Source organism: Eriocheir sinensis, chromosome 50, assembly GCF_024679095.1.
Source record: "Eriocheir sinensis breed Jianghai 21 chromosome 50, ASM2467909v1, whole genome shotgun sequence".
Classification (NCBI taxonomy): Eukaryota; Metazoa; Arthropoda; class Malacostraca; order Decapoda; family Varunidae; genus Eriocheir; species Eriocheir sinensis.
The window spans coordinates 2,644,176-2,665,579 of NC_066558.1; the positions used below are offsets into that span (position 1 = coordinate 2,644,176).

Sequence of the window (21,404 nt, forward strand, 5' to 3'; positions counted from 1 at the left end):
CAGCCTGCCCTTTGGTTCTGGCGACGGTTGGGGTAGGTTAGGGAAGGGCGCGTTGGGGAGAGGGTAGGCTAGGGTAGGTTGACCGTCTTAAATACCTTGAAACAAATGATAGGTGGCAACGTGTGTAGTAAATCAACAAAAAAAGATACTAATGGTCGCATTGTAAGGGTCATGAAACCACCCCTGGAAATGCCTACAACTCCTACGAAAGCCTTGTTACATGTGTGTTTCTTTAGGTTCACGGTACAGAGGAAGGGTCACACTACAACCAGGGTCATAAAACTACTCCTGTAAATACCCACAACTACGAAAGCCTTGTCACATGTGTGTTTCTTCAGGTTCATGGTACAGAGGAAGGGTCACACTACAACCAGGGTCATAAAACTACTCCTGTAAATACCCACAACTCCTACGAAAGCCTTGTTACATGTGTGTTTCTTTAGGTTCACGGTACAGAGGAAGGGTCACACTACAACCAGGGTCATAAAACTACTCCTGTAAATACCCACAACTCCTACGAAAGCCTTGTCACATGTGTGTTTCTTCAGGTTCATGGTACAGAGGAAGGGTCACACTACAACCAGGGTCATAAAACTACTCCTGTAAATACCCACAACTCCTACGAAAGCCTTGTCACATGTGTGTTTCTTTAGGTTCACGGTACAGAGGAAGGGTCACACTACAACCAGGGTCATAAAACTACTCCTGTAAATACCCACAACTCCTACGAAAGCCTTGTCACATGTGTGTTTCTTTAGGTTCACGGTACAGAGGAAGGGTCACACTACCACCAGGGTCATAAAACTACTCCAGTAAATACCCACAACTCCTACGAAAGCCTTGTCACATGTGTGTTTCTTTAGGTTCATGGTACAGAGGAAGGGTCACACTACAACCAGGGTCATAAAACTACTCCAGTAAATACCCACAACTCCTACGAAAGCCTTGTCACATGTGTGTTTCTTCAGGTTCATGGTACAGAGGAAGGGTCACACTACAACCAGGGTCATAAAACTACTCCTGTAAATACCCACAACTCCTACGAAAGCCTTGTCAAATATGTGTTCTTGGGCGGTGAAATGTCTTTTAACGCGACCCTTATTAAGCCTCATTAGTGAAGAGCTTCGTAGCCATGGGTGGGGGGCCTATAGCCAGGGCCGTCTGAGGATGGACCTGACTTAGCCCCCCCCCGAAAAAATAATAATAATTAGCTCCCGTAGAAGTTCTTCACTTAGAAGCGTATTTGAATGCTTGAATATGTTACTCTAGTAGAAAGATACGAAGAACGGAAAGTATAAAAAAAAGTACGGGGTACTAATAATTATGGCGAGCAGCGTAGCCTAGTCTGCCGCCAGCGACAACACCGCAGCCTGTCAAACAGCTATTTGCCGTAGACAATGAAACTTGACAAATCTAATCAAAATCTAAGCTAACGTGACCTGACCTAACTTAACCTGCTTATTGTGACCTAACCATAACCTGAGTCCTAACTAAATCTCGCCAAAACCAAAGCTGCTTTGATCTGTTTTGATGATAGTCGAGGGCCGCCACCTCTTGTGAAGTTAATACTTACAATATGGATTCTTTATTTGGTCCCTGAATGCAGTGAATTAACGAATGACTTCCAGAAAATAGGGTCGGCGGTGGCTGAGTGGAGGGCGTGACGGCGCCGCGTACAGGACACGCGTTGGGTCGCGCCCCGCCCGAGATTTTTCCGTCCCCAACGAGTGGCCGAAGAGTACCCAGATGCTGCCCCGATGCTGTCCATCAACCCTGACGCTAGAATACGTCTCTGAACAGAGGATGGGAGGGTCAACGACGAGCTCCGGGGGGGAAGCATGGGCCAACAAGATGGCGCCACTATAAACACTACCCTGTGCCACAACGGGCTGGGGCCGACCACCAGGGAATATCAAGAATAGCCTACCGGCGCTACAGACGGAGACGAAAAAAAAAGAAAAAAGGGGGGGTCGAGGGAGTGAGGCCGCCCCCCCCCCCAGTTAAGGGGTCGAGGGGTCGAAGGTCCCGTGAGGCAGGTCACGGTGGGTTAAGTCAGGTTAGCTTAGTTTAAAATCATTCGGCATCATATTTTATCTTAAGCAGTGTCTCGAAATTCGTAGGCTGCCCTCCCGCCAATAATGCCTTGGCTTAATTAACTCAAACTTGACTGATAAACAAAACAAATATGAAAACCTCACCTTCCTCCTCACGCTGACTCCCTGGCCGCTGCTGCTGAGTGCTGGGCTGAGCCGCGGCCATCTCCGGACAGTATGTTGACGCCTGCAGCCTCACCAGTGACAAATAAATAAATAAAAACATATATAAACAAAACACAGAACTCTCTCACTGACTTGATCTTGATGTCACAGGTGGCTTGGGATTTCTTCCAGGCCCTTGTATCGGCGGCTCCTGTGAATGATTGATTGATACTAAGAAAACAAAACATGCGGAAAGTCTGTGTTCTTCTCGGGGCAATATATCATTCCCTACATCCTGCACACCACATGCTCTCCAAGAACTCTTTCACCGCCTCAGTCACTCGTCCATTCGTAGTAGTAGTAGTAGTCGGTCGGGAGTTTTGCCTTTGTAACGGCACTCCCTGATGTGATTGATTAATTGATTGATTGATAGTGTCTACTGTCTGGGTCTATTGTTTTCCTTTTTCTTTCATTCTTTTTTCTCTTATTGTCCAAAACTTGTGTACTGTTGTTTTCGTTTGTTCGGTGTGTTCATTTTCAAATACGTCTCTCCGCGCTACCTCTTCGGTCTCGGTCTGGGAGTTTGTCTTGGGTTATTTTCGACCCTAAAAGAAGAGTAATACGAATAACAACAATAAATCAAACAAAAATCCAGTGAAATTTAACACTAATGCACTTTAATTAACACAAAAAACATAAATAATTAAATAAACCCAAATTCCTTTAACCCAGAGTTCTAATAAAATAAATACAGGTGATACAAATAAACTAAAAACAATAACAATGGAAAAATAGCAACAATACATATTAATTAACACTTAAATAGCAAAAATAAATAGACAAACCACAAATTCCTTTAACCCAGAGTTCTAATAAAATAAATACAGGTGATACAAATAGCCTTAAAAACAAAAACGATGAAAAAATAGCAACAATACATATAAATCAACACTAAAATAGCAAAAATAAATAGCCAAACCACATAATCCTTTAACCCAGAGGTCCCTGTCAACAAAAATGGCGAACCACTATGAAATCCCCAAGTGGTAAATATACCTTCTTTGACGCCGTTTTCTAGCCTTACTAAACACCCTACGACCCCAAACACCCCACCAGCTTATAGTCCATGCATGTAGCTATAAGTAAAGCCCTAGAACACTTAAAATGGTCGAGTACTTAACGTGTGAGAGGCGTGATAAGGGAGGCATTTTTGAGAGCGAGGGAGGTGTCTTAAAATATCCAACCATCCATATTTTTAGTCCTTTATCGCCTCTGTATTACTCTATGTCGCTTATAATGTGTGTTTTTATGTGTTTCTTTAAATTTCAGAGCCTGTGGTGTCTGGTTAAGGGGATATAATGGTGTTCTAAGGGATTTTTGGGGTGGTACTAATGTGCTTTAAATAGTTTCGTGTGTCAAGCTAATTTTGGGGGTATTTATTATGGAAGGATTTATTTATGTTGTTTATTTTGAGTGTTTTTATGTGTTTGCTTAATTTTCTGGGCCTGGGATGTCTGGCTAAGGGGAAATAATGGCGGTTCTGGTTACATTTTTATCCATATCTGAATTTATTAACACTACAGAACTTTTTATCATTTATTTTGAGTGTTTTTATGTTTGTTTAATTATCAGTGCCTGGGATGTCTGGCTAAGGGGAAATAATGGCAGCTCAGGTTACATTTCTATCCATATCTATCATTTTATTAACACTACAGAACTTTTTATTATTTATTTTGAGTGTTTTTTTGTGTTTGTTTAATTTTCTGGGCCTGGGATGTCTGACTAAGGGGAAATAATGGCGGTTTAGGTTAAATTTTTATCGATATTTATCTATTTATTAACACTACAGAACTTTTTATCATTTATTTTGAGTGTTTTTTTGTGTTTCTTTAATTTTCTGGGCCTGGGATGTCTGGCTAAGGGGAAATAATGGCGGTTTAGGTTAAATTTTTATCGATATTTATCTATTTATTAACACTACAGAACTTTTTATCATTTATTTTGAGTGTTTTTTTGTGTTTGTTTAATTTTCTGGGCCTGGGATGTCTGACTAAGGGGAAATAATGGCGGTTTAGGTTAAATTTTTATCGATATTTATCTATTTATTAACACTACAGAACTTTTTATCATTTATTTTGAGTGTTTTTTTGTGTTTCTTTAATTTTCTGGGCCTGGGATGTCTGTCTTAAGGGGAATAATGGCATCTCAAGTTACATTATTATATATATTTACCTTTTTATAGAAATTTATCAAGACAGCAGTATTTTACATTGGTTATTTTTAGTGTCTTTAAATGTTTGTTCAAATTCCAGCGCCTGTGAAGTCTGGTAACGGAGAAATAATCATGTTTGACGCGTAAAATTTATATGCCTATGAAATTATCTCATTTTCAGAGCTCCGTTTAGGTATTTATTACATCAAAGTCACTGTTTATCATTTATTTTTAACATTCTACTACATTTTCTGACATTTTTGAGGCTGTGTTTTATGTTCTAGGGTAATAATTATGTACATTAGGCCAGAACAGGAGGAGATGAGACGCTATGTGTTTTATGTTCTAGGGTAATAATTATGTACATTAGGCCAGAACAGGAGGAGATGAGACGCTATGTGTTTTATGTTCTAGGGTAATAATTATGTACATTAGGCCAGAACAGGAGGAGATGAGACGCTATGTGTTTTATGTTCTAGGGTAATAATTATGTACATTAGGCCAGAACAGGAGGAGATGAGACGCTATGTGTTTTATGTTCTAGGGTAATAATTATGTACATTAGGCCAGAACAGGAGGAGATGAGACGCTTTGTGTTTTATGTTCTAGGGTAATAATTATGTATATTAGGCCAGAACAGGAGGAGATGAGATGCTTCTGCTGCGGCCACCCCCTGGAGGGAAGGTACCGCAAGGGAGCAAGGCATCGGAAATAGAGATAGATAGACCCTGTATTCTATAATGTGTGTTGTTGTGTTCCGCAGGGCCGGCAAACCTCCTGTGGGGCTTCACCTGGACGTAGCCAAAGGGGACAAGCTTATACAGGTGCGGACAGGTGTTTAATTTGCTCTCTAATCGTTATTTTTTTATCTTTTCTATCATGTGTTAATTGTAGCCTGCCTTACCTTACCTTAGTTTGCCTTACCTTACCTAACATTGCCTATTTATTTACCTGGTTGGCTAGTTTGGGCTCTGATTTTACCTTATTTACCTTATTTTACCTTAATTTACCTAACCTACCTTCCTCCTCTTGTCTTCCTTATTTTCTTCCTCCGCCTCCTCCTCCTCCTCTGCTTCCATCCTTTCCCCCTGTGCTCTGTTTAGTGTGGTCAGCCTTACCTTGATTTACCTTAACTTACCTAACCTACCTTCCTCCTCTTGTCTTCCTTATTTTCTTCCTCCGCCTCCTCCTCCTCCTCCTCTACTTTCATCCTTTCCACCTGTGCTCTGTTTAGTGTGGTCAGCCTTACCTTGATTTACCTTAACTTACCTGACCTATCTTCCTCCTCTTGTCTTCCTTATTTTCTTCCTCCGCCTCCTCCTCCTCTACTTTCATCCTTTCCACCTGTGCTCTGTTTAGTGTGGTCAGCCTTACCTTGATTTACCTTAATTTACCTAACCTACCTTCCTCCTCTTGTCTTCCTTATTGTCTTCCTCCACCTCCTCTTCTACTTTCATCCTTTCCACCTGTGCTCTGTTTAGTGTGGTCAGCCTTACCTTGATTTACCTTAATTTACCTAACCTACCTTCCTCCTCTTGTCTTCCTTATTGTCTTCCTCCACCTCCTCTTCTACTTTCATCCTTTCCACCTGTGCTCTGTTTAGTGTGGTCAGCCTTACCTTGATTTACCTTAACTTACCTAACCTACCTTCCTCCTCTTGTCTTCCTTATTTTCTTCCTCTGCCTCCTCCTCCTCCTCTACTTTCATCCTTTCCACCTGTGCTCTGTTTAGTGTTTAGCCTTACCTTGATTTACCTTAACTTACCTGACCTACCTTCCTCCTCTTGTCTTCCTTATTTTCTTCCTCCGCCTCCTCCTCCTCCTCTGCTTCCATCCTTTCCACCTGTGCTCTGTTTAGTGTGGTCAGCCTTACCTTGATTTACCTTAACTTACCTAACCTACCTTCCTCCTCTTGTCTTCCTTATTGTCTTCCTCCTCCTCCTCCTCCTCTACTTCCATCCTTTCCACCTGTGCTCTGTTTAGTGTGGTCAGCCTTACCTTGATTTACCTTAACTTACCTAACCTACCTACCTCCTCTTGTCTTCCTTATTTTCTTCCTCCACCTCCTCCTCCTCCTCCTCTACTTTCATCCTTTCCCCCTGTGCTCTGTTTAGTGTGGTCAGCCTTACCTTGATTTACCTTACTTACCTAACCTACCTTCCTCCTCTTGTCTTCCTTATTTTCTTCCTCCGCCTCCTCCTCCTCCTCTGCTTCCATCCTTTCCACCTGTGCTCTGTTTAGTGTGGTCAGCCTTACCTTGATTTACCTTAACTTACCTGACCTATCTTCCTCCTCTTGTCTTCCTTATTTTCTTCCTCCGCCTCCTCCTCCTCCTCTACTTCCATCCTTTCCACCTGTGCTCTGTTTAGTGTGGTCAGCCTTACCTTGATTTACCTTAACTTACCTTCCTCCTCTTGTCCTCCTTATTGTCTTCCTCCTCCTCCTCCTCCTCCTTCTAACCCCCTCCTCCTCCTCCTCCTCCCCCCGCAGAAGCTGATGATTGATGAGAAGAAATGTTACTTGTTCGGACGCAACCCTCAAATGAATGACTTTTGCATCGATCACGCCTCCTGCTCCCGGGTCCACTCCTCCCTCGTCTACCACAAGCATCTCAACATGGCCTTCCTTGTGGACCTCGGCAGCAGTGAGTAGAGGGGGATGACGATGGGGACTCCACCCATTTTTTTTTTTTTTTTCGTCTTTTTAGTTTTTTTTTTTTTCGAGTTAGAATTTTTTTTGTGTCTTTCTGTTTTCTTTGTTTTTCTAGTTTTTTTTATTTTCTTTATTTTATTTTTTGTTTTTTGTTTTTGTTTTTCATTATTTTTTTGTCTTTTTTCAAGTTAGTTTTTTTTTTTCTTTGTATTTTCTTTGTTTTTTTCTGGTTATTTTTTTTCATTTTCTTTATTTTATCTTTGTTTTTTTTGTAACTGTATAATGAGACTACTACTACTACTACTACTACTACTATTAGTACTACTGCTACTACTACTACTACTACTACTACTACTATCACCCCCCCCCCTCCCCTCTCTACCCCTCAGCACACGGCACCTACATCGGCAAGATCCGCTTGGAGAGTCTCAAGCCGACGCAGCTCCCCGTCAACTCCACCTTCCACTTCGGCGCCTCCACTCGCATGTACACCCTCCGCGAGCGCCCGCAGACCGCCCCCAAGCCCGTCATGGAGGAGCTGGAACGCATGACAGAGGACAGCGACGGTGGGCTACTGGGCTTGCCGGAGACGGAGACGGAGCTGGATGTGAGTGTGGGTTGGGGGGAGAGGGGGAAGGAGGGGAGAGAGGCAGTTTTTTGTTTTGTTTTTTAACCCAGTAGCAGCGGGGATCATGTTTCTTAATGGTCCCTCTAAGCGAGAAAAATGAGAAAAAATCATCACTCACACAAACCATTTTATAATATATATCAAAGCATTTGTGATCAGATTATGCATCATCTATTTTGGGGGTTTATATCATGGCACAAATATGGCCTGTCGCTGCTACACGGTAAAGCCACAAATTTGGCCCGTCGCTGCTACACAGTAAAGCCACAAATTTGGCCCGTCGCTGCTACACAGTAAAGCCACAAATTTGGCCCGTCACTGCTACACGGTAAAGCCACAAATTTGGCCCGTCGCTGCTACACAGTAAAGCCACAAATTTGGCCCGTCACTGCTACCGGGATAAAGGTGTGGTTATGGTTGGGGTTGGTCAAGTTTGGTTTGAGCTGGTTTTGATAGGTTAGGTTAGGTTAGGTTAGGGCTGGTTTGGTTTGGTTTGGTTAAGTTAGGTTAGGTTAAGACTGGTTTAGTTTGGTTGAGTTAAGTTAGGTTAGATTCCTGGATTGGTTTGATTAAGTTAAGTTAGGTTAGGTTATTGGTTTGGTTTGGTCAAGTTAAGTTAGGTTTCTGGTTTGGTTTGGTTAAGTTAGGTTTTAAGACTGGTTTGGTTAAGTTAGGTTATGTTAGGTCAGATTGAATTGGGGTCAGTCTGGGTTCTGTCAAGTTTGAGGGTCATGGACTATGTTAGGTTAGGGTTAGGTTAAGGTAGACTCAATTTGTGTTTAACCCGGTAGCAGCAATGGGCCAGATTTGTGGCTTTACCGTGTAGCAGCGACGGGCCAAATTTGTGGCTTTACCGTGTAGCAGCGACGGGCCAAATTTGTGGCTTTACCGTGTAGCAGCGACGGGCCAAATTTGTGGCTTTACCGTGTAACGATGACAGAATTTGGCTTTACCGTGAGCAGACCAAATTTGTGGCTTTACCGTGTAGCAGCGACAGGCCAAATTTGTGGCTTTACCATTTATCAGCGACAGGCCAAATTTGTGCCATGATACAAACCCCCCAAAATAGATGATACATAAACTGATCACAAATGCTTTGATATATATTATGAAATGGTTTGTGTGAGTGATGATTTTTTTCTAACTTTTCTCGCTTAGAGGGACCATTAAGAAACATGATCCCTGCTGCTACCGGGTTAAAAATAATAATAATAAGAATAAAAATAATGCCTAATACTGACGATAATAGGAGTAATAATAAAGTCAAACCCCATAAAGAAAAAAAAGGACATTGAACAAAAAAAGAAGAACTGTAAAAAGAAAGAATAAGGATAACAGTAATAAAAAATAGTAATGAGATAAATATAACAAACTAAAGATAGTATAATAAAAATGAGAATAATGATGAAAGTAATAAAAAACAGTAGAAGTTAGTAATGAAATAAACAAAGGAAATGGTAATAAAAACTGATAAAAATGGTTATATTAAAAACAATGATAACACTTCCGTCCTCTCCCCCTCCTCCCCCACACCCCCATAGAACCTCACGGAGTTCAACATTAACATTATAAATAGCAATACTACACAGGAATAGAAATGATACGAATAAGAATAATAATAACAATCTCTCCCCCCCTCTAGAACCTGATGGAGTTTAACATTATAAATAGCAATACTACACAGGAATAGAAATGACAGTAATAACAATAATAATAACAATCTCTCCCCCCCTCTAGAACCTCACGGAGTTTAACATTATAAATAGCAATACTACACAGGAATAGAAATGATAGGAATAACAATAATAATAACAATCTCTCCCCCCCTCTAGAACCTCACGGAGTTTAACATTATAAATAGCAATACTACACAGGAATAGAAATGATACGAATAACAATAATAATAACAATCTCTCCCCCCCTTTAGAACCTCACGGAGTTCAACACGGCCCACAACCGGCGCATCTCCATGTTGGGCATCGGCGAGGACGACCCCAAACAGCGCGGCCTCAAACGACACAAGTTCAACGTGAGCTTCAAGGACGAGGAGGATGTCATCAACCCCGAGGACGTGGACCCCAGCGTCGGACGATTCAGGAACCTTGTGCAGACCACCGTCGTGCCCTCAAAGGTATGGGGGGGGTAGGGAGGGGGGGGGAGAGAGAGAGAGAGAGAGAGAGGATTTTGTTTTATTTTTTATGTGTTATTCAGTTATTTTTATTTTATATTTACGTATTTTTATCCTATCTATCCTAACCTAACCTAATCTAACTTCTAACCTAACCTAACTTATCTCTACTATCTCTGACATCTGTTACCTAACCTGACCTAATCTAACTTCTTCTAACCTAACCTAACCTTACTTCCACAATAACCTAACTTAACTAATCTCTGCTAACGTTACCTCACCTTATCTGACATCTACTATCCTAACCTAACCTAACCTAACCTAACTTCCACTATAACCTAACTTAACTAATCTCTGCTAACGTTACCTCACCTTATCTGACTTCTACTATCCTAACCTAACCTAACCTAACCTAACTTCCACTATAACCTAACTTAACTAATCTCTGCTAACGTTACCTCACCTTATCTGACATCTACTATCCTAACCTAACCTAACTTCCACTATAACCTAACTTAACTAATCTCTGCTAACGTTACCTCACCTTATCTGACTTCTACTATCCTAACCTAACCTAACCTAACCTAACTTCCACTATAACCTAACTTAACTAATCTCTGCTAACGTTACCTCACCTTATCTGACATCTACTATCCTAACCTAACCTAACCTTACTTCCACAATAACCTAACTTAACTAATCTCTGCTAACGTTACCTCACCTTATCTGACATCTACTTCCCTAACCTAACCTAACTTTTGCTAACCTATCCTAACCTAACCATACTTCCACTATAACCTAACTTAACTAATCTCTCCTAACCTTACCTCACCTTATCTGACTTCTACTATCCTAACCTAACCTAACTTTTACTAACCTAACCTAACCTTTCTTCCACTATAACCTAACTTAACTAATCTCTACTAACCTTACCTCACCTTATCTGACATCTACTAACCTAACCTAACCTAACCTAACCTTACTTCCACAATAACCTAACTTAACTAATCTCTGCTAACGTTACCTCACCTTATTTGACATCTACTATCCTAACCTAACCTAACTTTTGCTAACCTAACCTAACCTTACTTCCACAATAACCTAACTTAACTAATCTCTGCTAACCTCACCTCACCTTATCTGACATCTACTATCCTAACCTAACCTAACCTTACTTCCACAATAACCTAACTTAACTAATCTCTGCTAACGTTACCTCACCTTATCTGACATCTACTATCCTAACCTAACCTAACCTAACCTTACTTCCACAATAACCTAACTTAACTAATCTCTGCTAACGTTACCTCACCTTATCTGACATCTACTATCCTAACCTAACCTAACTTTTGCTAACCTAACCTAACCTAACCTTACTTCCACTATAACCTAACTTAACTAACCTCTACTAACTTTACCTCACCTTATCTGACCTTCTACCATCCTAACCTAACCTAACTTTTGCTAACCTAACCTAACCTAACCTAACCTAACCTTACTTCCACAATAACCTAACTTAACTAATCTCTACTAATCTCACCTCACCCTATCTGACATCTACTATCCTAACCTAACCTAACTTTTGCTAACCTAACTTAACCTTACTTCCACAATAACCTAACTTAACTAATCTCTACTAATCTCACCTCACCTTATCTGACTTCTACTATCCTAACCTAACCTAACCTAACCTTACTTCCACTATAACCTAACTTAACTAATCTCTGCTAACGTTACCTCACCTTATCTGACTTCTACTATCCTAACCTAACCTAACTTAACCTAACTTCCACTATAACCTAACTTAACTAATCTCTGCTAACGTTACCTCACCTTATCTGACTTCTACTATCCTAACCTAACCTAACCTAACCTTACTTCCACTATAACCTAACTTAACTAATCTCTGCTAACGTTACCTCACCTTATCTGACATAAACTATCCTAACCTAACCTAACCTTACTTCCACAATAACCTAACTTTTAACTAATCTCTCCTAACCTCACCTCACCTTATCTGACTTCTACTATCCTAACCTAACTTCCACTAGCTAATCCCACCTCACCTCACCCCCACAGAAGCGCCGTCTGGACATCAGCGGGCTCGTGTCAAGCAGCTCGGTGCGGGAGATGGACGGAAGCAGTAAGGGCCACATGCAGTTCCCGCGCGGCGATGGCCTCTACGGCGACCTTCCCCCGGAGCAGCACGGCCACGGCGGCGGACACCACTCCATGTTCTCCTCGCTCCTGTCCTCTAAGCTGGGGATGCCGCTGCCGAACCCTGCGCCGGAGGTAGGGGGGAGGTTGTCTGGGGGGAAGGGAGGGAGGGGTTGTTGTTTTCTTTGTGTTTTTCTCAGCTTTTCTGTTTTGATTTTTCGTTTTTTCGTGTATTCTGTCCTTATTTTTTTTTTCACGTGTTTTCTCAGCTTTTCCATTTTGATTTTTTGTTTTTTCGTGTATTCTGTCCTTATTTTTTTTTGTGTGTTTTTCTCATCTTTTCCATTTTGATTTTTTGAGTATTCTGTCCTTATTTTTTTTTTTTACGTGTTTTTCTCATCTTTTCCATTTTGATTTTTCGTTTTTTCGTGTATTCTGTCCTTATTATTTTTTTTTTTTAAGTGTTTTTCTCATCTTTTCCGTTTTGATTTTTCGTTTTTTTAATGTATTCTGTCCTTATTTTTTTTTTGTGTTTTTCTCATCTTTTCCATTTTGATTTTTCGTTTTTTTAATGTATTCTGTCCTTATTTTTTTTTTTTACATGTTTTTCTCATCTTTTCCATTTTGTTTTTTCGTGTATTCTGTCCTTATTTTTTTTTTTTTACATGTTTGTCTCATCTTTTCCATTTTGATTTTTTGAGTATTCTGTCCTTATTTTTTTTTTTTTACATGTTTTTCTCATCTTTTCCATTTTGTTTTTTCGTGTATTCTGTCCTTATTTTTTTTTTTTTACATGTTTGTCTCATCTTTTCCATTTTGATTTTTTGAGTATTCTGTCCTTATTTTTTTTTTTTTACATGTTTTTCTCATCTTTTCCATTTTGTTTTTTCGTGTATTCTGTCCTTATTTTTTTTTATGTGTTTTTCTCATCTTTTCCATTTTGATTTTTCGTGTATTCTGTACTTATTTTTTTTTTTGTGTTTTTCTCATCTTTTCCATTTTGATTTTTCGTTTTTTCATGTATTCTGTCCTTTTTATTTTATTTTTTACGTTTTCTTACTTGTGTTTTGGGCTGCAGTGTGTTTTTCTCATCTTTTCTGTTTTGATTTTTCGTTTTTCGTGTTTTCTGTCTTTATTTTCTTTTTTTACGTCTTTTTACTTGTGTTTTGGGCTTTGCAGGGTCGTGTCTCTCCTTTGACCCTTTATTTTCTTTACTTATTCTCCTTCTCGTTTTTCTTCCGTGTTGGGGACTTTGCGAGGTTTTCCATTTATCACATTTTTTTTCCTTCCTTCTATTTTCCTTCTTATTTCCTTTCTTTCCCTTACCTTTTCTTCTCTGTTCCATGTCATTCCTTTCCCTTCCCCTATCACGGTTATCATATTTTTTCTCCTCCTCGCCCCACAGGTTGAGTTGGCGCCACCTGAACCCGTCGCGCCAGAGCTTCCGCCACACATCCAAGTCTCCGTTGACCCCGACGAGCCCAAGAAGAAGAAGTACGCCAAGGAAGCCTGGCCGGGAAAGAAGCCAACCCCCTCCCTCCTGGTGTAGCCCCCCCTCACCCCCCTGCCAACCCCCAGCGCTCGGAGGAACAAGGGAACGCAAGGAAGACTATAATTTTATACGACGCTGTTTGGGAAGTCGATTTTAAACTATGCTGAGTGGAGTGAGTATGCGCGCGTGTGTGTGTGTGTGTGTGTGTATGTGTGTTTTTCTCTCTCTCAGATGGTTTTGTGTGTGAGCGAGCCAGTCAGTCAGTCAGTTGGTTAGAGTTCACACCGGAAGACCCTTTGTATAAATTTGTATTTTTCTAGTGTATTTTTTCTATAGGTAGAGAATGTTACGTTTTGGATGTGCCCGTGTGTGTGTGTGTGTGTGTGTGTGCGCGTGTGTGTCTGTTTTTCTATCTATTTCGGACTTTTCCATCTCTCTGTCTCTCTCTGTCTTTCTTTATCTCTCTTTCTCTGTCTCTCATTCCTCTCTCTCTCTCTGTCTTTCATTATCTCTCTCTCTTTCTCTGTCTATCTTCCATCTCTCTCTCTTTATCAACTTTTCTGTCTGTCTCTCTCTCTATGTCACTTTTCATACCACCAAAACTTATCGTAAAAAGTATAAGTATTACAATGTGTGTGTGTGTGTGTGTGTGTAGGTTAAGGCTTTCTGTACATTTCTCTGTTAACTTAAATTTGATAAGTATTTTAACGACGAAATGAGAAAATACGACATGAGTGTTCTGACGTTAACTGCCAACTCCTCTTCTTCCTCTTCCTTCCTCCTTTTGTCTTCTGTCTCCTCTTTTTCTCATTTTTTTTATCCTATAGTATTTTAATTTCTTCTGTTTTGTCTTCCTCATCCTTTTCTTCTTCTTCTTCCTCCCTTTTTATCTTCTTTCTCCTCTTTTTCTCATTTTTTTTATCCTATAGTATTTTAATTTCTTCTGTTTTGTCTTCCTCCTTTTCTTCTTCTTCCTCTTCCTCCCTTTTTATCTTCTTTCTCCTCTTTTTCTCATTTTTTTATCCTATAGTATTTAATTTCTTTGTTTCATCATCTTCCTCTTTTTTTTCTCATTCTTTTTAATCTTCTCCTGTTTTGTCTTCCTCCTCCTTTTCTTCTTCTTCCTCCTCCTCTCCCTCTTTCTCCTATTTTATCTTTTCCATATTTCACTTCTTCTGTTTTGTCTTCTTCCTCTTCTTTGTTTCATCTTCCTCCTCCTCCTCTTTTCTTCTTCATATTCCTCCTCTTTCCTCTTCCTCCTTTTTCTGCATCTTTTTTTTATCTTATTTGTTTCATCTTCTTCCTCTTTCTCCTCCTCCTCCTCTTTCCTCTTCCTCCTTTTTCTACATTTTTTTATCTACTTTATTTGGTCATCTTCCTCCTCCTCCTCCTCCTCTATGCACTTGTAAACATTAAAAAAGAAGAACGAAACCTCCTTGACTTAATCCTGACCCCTTTGAACTTGATCAGCGTTACGTCTGTTAACTATAAGACACACCTGCTAATGGGGCGGTAATTAAGGGGTCGTTAGGAATGCCCAGGTTATTAGGTTGTTAAGGACACAAGCTCGTTAGTCCATAAGTGGGGTTTTTGTTTTGCGAGGGTATGATTTTTTTGTTTTTTTAAGGGGGGATTATGATTTCCTATTTTTTGTCTCATGTTTCTCTCTCTCTCTCTCTCGTACAAAAGGTTAGGCTGTATATACTTTCTGGTAGACTGTTTGCCGTGTGTGTGCGAGCGAGTAAGCGATCGGGTCAATAAACTGTGTCATTTGTTACAGGTCATTTTCTTTCGTCTTTCAGAATTTGTTTACGAGACACGTTTGCTTCATTGATATTATTACTATTTCTTTTTTACATCCCCACCTGTAGGCTTTCTCCAGGGGCCAGATGGGCAGCCCAAGCGATTTTTTATAGTGGCGCCAGTTATGCTTGGCTCATGCTGCCCCCCGGAACTCATTCTTGATTCACTTGGACGGTTTCTTCTAGAGTCCGGGTTGATGGGTGGTCTTCAGGGCAGCATGTGGGTAGTCTTAGGCCACTCGGCGATGACTGAAAAATCCCAGGTGGTAGCGTGGGGATTTGAACCGACGTCGTCCATGGCGCAGTGAATGTGAGCCCAGCACCCTAACAATTTTCAGTCCAGAATTTCTACTCTTTCCCTTTAGGATTTTCAGTCCATAATTTCTACTCTTTCCCTTTAGGATTTTCAGTCCATAATTTCTACTTTTTCCCTCTAGAATTTTCAGTCCATAATTTCTACTCTTCCCTTTACAATTTTCAGTCCATAATTTCTACTTTTTCCCTCTAGAATTTTCAGTCCATAATTTCTACTCTTCCCTTTACAATTTTCAGTCCATAATTAAATTTCGGAAAATAGATTCTAGTCAATCAGAATTTACCTATGATACAATTATAGTTTTAGCCACTGCCTAATTATTTATATATCACTAAATTACTAAATACATGAAGTCTTGGTATACAAAAACACAGGTGTAGTCATGTGGTTTGTTTCTTTCTTACAAAACGGAATCCCAACTGACAGCTTCGGACAGATTACGTCACACACACACACACACGAAATAAACTGTACACCAACACACACACACAAATATATACGTACACACACACACACATACGTACTGTCAGAGAGGAGGCTTACATATCCCTTGTAAAATATAATGATAAGTTACCATCGGAGAAACAAAATGAGGGGAAATCTAAGTATCAAGAACAGTTTTTTCCGCCTAGAATGGGGAAAAAAAGGTGGGTTGAGGTTGGGAAAATTAGGAAAAGTAGGCATTTCTTCCCTTGCTATCCCGGAAAAGCTAGCAACACGAACCCTTGGAACACACACATTAAAAGGACAAACACACTCACACACACTCAAACTATCATATTTTTTACAGGTACAGAACATAGCAGGCTTTTGTAGTGTTTTCTGCCTTAGAGCTTCTTCTGTAAGTGTAAAAATATTAAAAAAAATAGAAAAACACCCACTTACACACTTATAAACACACACACACACTCAAACTATCATATTTTTTACAGGTACAGAACATAGCAGGCTTTATTTAGTGATTTCTGCCCGAGAGCTGCTTCTGTTACCGTAAAAAATAATAAAAAAACACAAAGAAAAACAGCCACTGACGCACTTATAAACACACACACACACACACACACTCAAACTATCATATTTTTTACAGGTACAGAACATAGCAGGCTTTTATTTAGTGATTTCTGCCTTAGAGCTTCTTCTGTAAGTGTAAAAAATATAAAAAAACACCCACTTACACACTTATAACAAAACATACACACACACATTTACACAGTAGCAGTCATTTGGTGGGCATTTCTTGTTGTTTGTCTACCCTTAACTGCTTCATTTTGTTTGCCCTTTCAACGGCTTTGTCTGTTGTAAAAACACACACACACACACAGGAACTCACATCAACACACCACACACACACACACACAGGAACTCACATCAACACACCACACACACACACGTTGTCATTTCCGCTAGTTGTCTCCTCACTCTGCCTTCCCCTTCTTGGGCCTCTGCACGGCAGTGTACTTGCTCTTGATGTTGTACCACATCATGAAGGGAACCAGCTGGGCAGGGATCATGAGCAGGGCGAAGATCAGCCAGTCAAACTAGAAACAAAGAGTGACGAGGGTTACGATAGTGATGCTGGTGGTGATAATGATGTGGATGGTGGTTTTTTTTATGTTTTTTTTATTACAGCACAGGAGACAGCTTAAGGGCATAAAAAAGGAAACAATAATGAAAAAAAAAAGCCCGCTACTCACTGCTCCCAAAAAGAGTACAGAGGAGTGGCCGAAAGAGAGGTCAATTTCGGGAGGAGGTGTTGGTTGGTTGGTCGGTGAAAATGATAAGTATTAGTACGAGAGGAATATGGAGAATAGAGAAAAGTGAAAGATAGCGAGGAAAGTTGGAAAGTTTTGTTTAGTCGGCGCAACATCTGTGGTCATATGCCGGAGAGAGACCGAAGGGGAAGGAATTATAAGAGAAGGTAACAGACCCCAGGAGACAGGACATAACCCCCGATTAATACCTGGTACCCATTCACTGCTGGGTGGACAGGGGCATAGGGTATCGGAAAAGCTGCCCAAATTTTTCCACTCCGCCCGGGAATCGAACCCGGGCTCTCTCGGTTGTGAGCTGAGTGTGCTAACCACTGCACCACGAAGCCCCCCGATGAGAATGAGGAGGTGATGTGGTTTCCCTGGTAACTTTTTGTGTACGTTTGTGTGTTTTTATGACAATTTGCTTCATTTTTTTTTGTGTTTATGTCCTTTTTCTTTGATGTTTTTCTTCAGTTAGTGTCTTTAGCTAATGCAAGTTTTTTCTATGATGTTTTGCTTCCATTATAGGGTCTAAATGTGTGTGTGTGTGTTGAGGTTCAGTGACCAGGACAAAGAGTAAGTAATGTCTGAATAATCATAAAAAAACATGTCAAACCGTGATAATACTGACCACATGAGGGGAGAACTTCCTGTCGTAGTCCCTGAAGGCGATGATGCCGCCCTCGCCTGGCTCGGAGGTGTACCCAATCTGGATCTGGGAAGGAGACGAGAGGGTTAGAGAGCGAGGAAGATTGAGGGAGATGAGAGAAGGCAAAAAAAAGCTTATGACATTAATTTTTCATAAGCTTCCTCATTTCTATTACAAGGGTTGATGTTAAGAAAGATTGAGGGAGATGAGGGAAGGTAAAAAAAGCTTATGACATTAATTTTTCATAAGCTTCCTCATTTTTATTACAAGGGTCAATGTTAAGAAAGATTGAGGGAGATGAGGGAAGGCAAAAAAAAAGCTTATGACATTAATTTTTCATAAGCTTCCTCATTTTTATTACAAGGGTCAATGTTAAGAAAGATTGAGGGATATGAGAGAAGGTAAAAAAAGCTTATGACATTAATTTTTCATAAGCTTCCTCATTTTTATTACAAGGGTCAATGTTAAGAAAAAATAAATGACCCCCCATGAAAAGTTAAAAATGAAAAATGTAACTGCTCCGGCCAAGAAAGGAAAACAAAAAAGAAAAATTTAACTCGCTGCAAAAAATATAACATGAAAAATTTTGCTGCCCCCCAAAAACTTATTACAAATATAACCACAAAAACTGGAAACTGCCCCCTTAAATAAAAATAAACAAGCCTCCCCTTCAAAACTCCCTCCATTTCCCCTCCTGTACCCACCTCCGCTGAGTCCTCTGAGGGTTGGTATGACACTTCCGCGGCGGTGAAGTTGAAGTAGCCGAACTTCTTGGGGCGGACGACGACAGTGTGGGAGACATTGGCATGCGGGGCGATGCGGTCGAACTTCACCTGGAGTTGCCCGCCGCCGATCTCGAAGTCCTCGGTGCTGTGGGGGGGAAGGATGTTTAGCGGGTTTCTGATAGGGAGGTTTAGGAAGGAAGGAAGGAAGGGGTAGCTAGTGAGAGAGGAAAGACAAAGTTAAAGAAGGATAAAGAAATCAAGAAAATTACATAAAGAAGACAAGTTACCGTAAATAAAAAAAGTTAGTGGGAGGAAGAGTAAATAGCTAACAAGAAGTAAATGGATGAAAGAATTAAACAAAGGAGAGTGAGTGAGATGTAAACAAAGTAGAATTGAAAAGATTGAAAAAGAGGAAAGGAAAAACAAAATCAAACCCCTTATCCACCCCTTACAAGCACTCCAATCCTATATCTTCCCCACCCAAGTCTTACAACCGAACCCCAATCACTCGAAACCCCCATACCTGAAGCCCGAGTCCGTCAGCTGCACGTTGATGGCGGCTGCCTGACCCACATTATGCACCGAGTACTGCACCACGATGTCCCGGCTCTCCACCAAGTACAGGTTGTGGACGCGTTTGGCCGCCAGCAGCCTCGCCCTCTCCTCTCCTTCGCTGGCACCCCCGCCGGCGCCTTCACCCGCCACCAGGGCCGCAGCCGCCACCATCAGGAACAGGGCACGCAAGGAGAGCACTGTGGAAGGAGGTTGAGGTTAGGTTTTTTTATTTTTGGGGTGGGTGGGTTGGTTTTACTTTGAGGGGGTTTAGGGGAGAACATGTAGCTTGTAATCTAACTAACCTAACCTGACTTAATTATTTCCATCTTAACCTGACCTAACTATAACCTAATCTAACTTAACCTGGTTTTACTTTGAGGGGGTTTAGGGGAGAACATGTAGCTTGTAATCTAACCTAACCTAATTATTTCTAACCTGACCTGACCTAATCTGACCCCCTGCCCTGCCAAATTGTGAAGTGGTAGAATGCACTCATAAGCTATCAAATGGAGGAAGAAAAACACCATAAATTAAGGTAATAGAGAAAATAAATACCAATAACAAAAATAGACATATTGGTCTAATGAACGTGGCAATATCTCGTTCCCTACTTAACTAATATATCTTCTGGTGTCATAAATGTCTTCTTCCAACCTTTAAACATGGACACAAAAAATAGAAACAAGCAACGAGGGAGATAAATACCAATAAGAAAAATGGAGAGATTGGTATTATGAACGTTGCAATATCTCGTTCCCTACTTAACTAATATATCTTCTGGTGTCATAAATGTCTTCTTCCAACCTTTAAACATGAAAAGAGACAAGAAATAAGAACCAGCAACGAGGGAGATAAATACCAGTAAGAAAAATGGACAGATTGGTATCATGAACGTGGCAATATCTCGTTCCCTACTTAAATAATATAACTTCTGGTGTCATACATGTCTTCTTCCAACCTTTAAACATGAAAAGACACAAGAAATAAGAACCAGCAACGAGGGAGATAAATACCAGTAAGAAAAATGGACATATTGGTATTATGAACGTTGCAATATCTCGTTCCCTACTTAACTAATATATCTTCTGGTGTCATAAATGTCTTCTTCTAACCTTTAAACATGAAAAGACACAAAAAATAAGAACCAGCAACGAGGGAGATAAAAACCTAGCGTAAAAATATGGTCAAGTAAAAATGCCGGTTGGGGAGTTTACTAAATAATTATATATACATCTACGACTTAAACGTAAACAAATACACTCTTAATAACATCCTGGTGACCTGTAAGAAAAGATAAATTAGTAATAAACCCGAAAATAAATAACTCAAAAATTCGATTACAGGGGAGACTAAACAAAAATATCCAAGTCTCATACCAACACATGACCTTATTTCAGGGATTTAAGGGCCAAGTACTGTATTTACGGGACTTATTTATCCTTTTAATTATTGTTTATGTATATTGAGTAGCGAAATAACAACCTGAAAAATCCGATGACAGGGGAGACTATAATAAAAAATATCCGTCTTATACCCAAACATGACCTTATTTCAGGGATTTAAAGGCGAAGTACTGTATTCAAGGGGAGTTATTTATCCTCTTAATTATTGTTTATGTATATTGAGTAAGGAGATAATGGCATGGACTTACTCATTGACGTGTGTACAGGAAGGGAGCCGGAAAGAAAGTGTGGCCTCCTGCTCTGATGGTCCGGGAGCCTCTGAGCTGCCACACGCGTCTTGTTGTCACTAGCGGCGCCGGGGCGATGGTTCTCTTTCAATGGTTTATGGAGGTCAAAAAAATATTACACAGGTGGTTTGATGCCCTATATCGTATTTTGTGTTTATATGTGAATGTGTTTTTTTATAGTCTCTTCGTTTTTACCTCTGTCTAAAGTAGATTTTTTTTAAGGATCAGCCGGGAATTAGCCGCATTTTACGTACGTTTTGTGGGAAATATGTGTTTTAGGTTCTTTTTCAAGCTGATGTAGAGGTAAAAAAAATATTACACAGGTGGTTTGATGCCCTATATCGTATTTTGTGTTTATATATGACTTTCTCAAGGGGGCGATCTTTTGTGGGAAATATATGTTTTAGGTTCTTTTTCACGCTGATGTAGAGGTCAAAAAAATATTACACT

General features: G+C 40.3%; 2 protein-coding genes and 1 long non-coding RNA gene across 4 annotated transcripts; 1 reads left to right on the top strand and 2 right to left on the bottom strand.

The window, feature by feature from the left end:
- Positions 1–3,196: 3,196 nt before the first annotated feature.
- LOC126982225 (nuclear inhibitor of protein phosphatase 1-like) lies at positions 3,197–16,165 on the top strand. The gene is made up of 7 exons (XM_050834175.1): positions 3,197–3,244; positions 5,174–5,234; positions 6,900–7,053; positions 7,451–7,668; positions 9,617–9,820; positions 11,897–12,109; positions 13,380–16,165. Exons 1-7 carry the CDS (start codon positions 3,216–3,218, stop codon positions 13,521–13,523), a joined length of 1,023 nt encoding a protein of 340 aa, XP_050690132.1. The 5' UTR covers positions 3,197–3,215; the 3' UTR covers positions 13,524–16,165.
- LOC126982227 (uncharacterized) lies at positions 10,582–11,953 on the bottom strand. Its single transcript, XR_007734861.1, has 4 exons — positions 11,855–11,953; positions 10,978–11,078; positions 10,842–10,886; positions 10,582–10,644 (listed from the first exon to the last, which is right to left on the bottom strand). It is a non-coding gene; the product is annotated as an uncharacterized LOC126982227 (long non-coding RNA).
- On the bottom strand, positions 15,962–21,035 carry LOC126982226 (translocon-associated protein subunit beta-like). 2 transcript variants are annotated; one of them, XM_050834177.1, is made up of 6 exons: positions 20,916–21,035; positions 19,233–19,461; positions 18,689–18,854; positions 17,967–18,050; positions 16,962–17,122; positions 15,962–16,926 (listed from the first exon to the last, which is right to left on the bottom strand). In XM_050834177.1, the coding sequence occupies exons 1-5, from the start codon at positions 20,917–20,919 to the stop codon at positions 17,000–17,002; spliced, it is 606 nt and encodes a 201-aa protein (XP_050690134.1). In that variant the 5' UTR covers positions 20,920–21,035; the 3' UTR covers positions 15,962–16,926; positions 16,962–16,999. The 2 variants fall into 2 exon arrangements, with proteins under 2 accessions (XP_050690134.1, XP_050690133.1); XM_050834176.1 differs by having other exon boundaries at positions 15,962–17,122.
- Between the last annotated feature and the right edge of the window lie 369 nt (positions 21,036–21,404).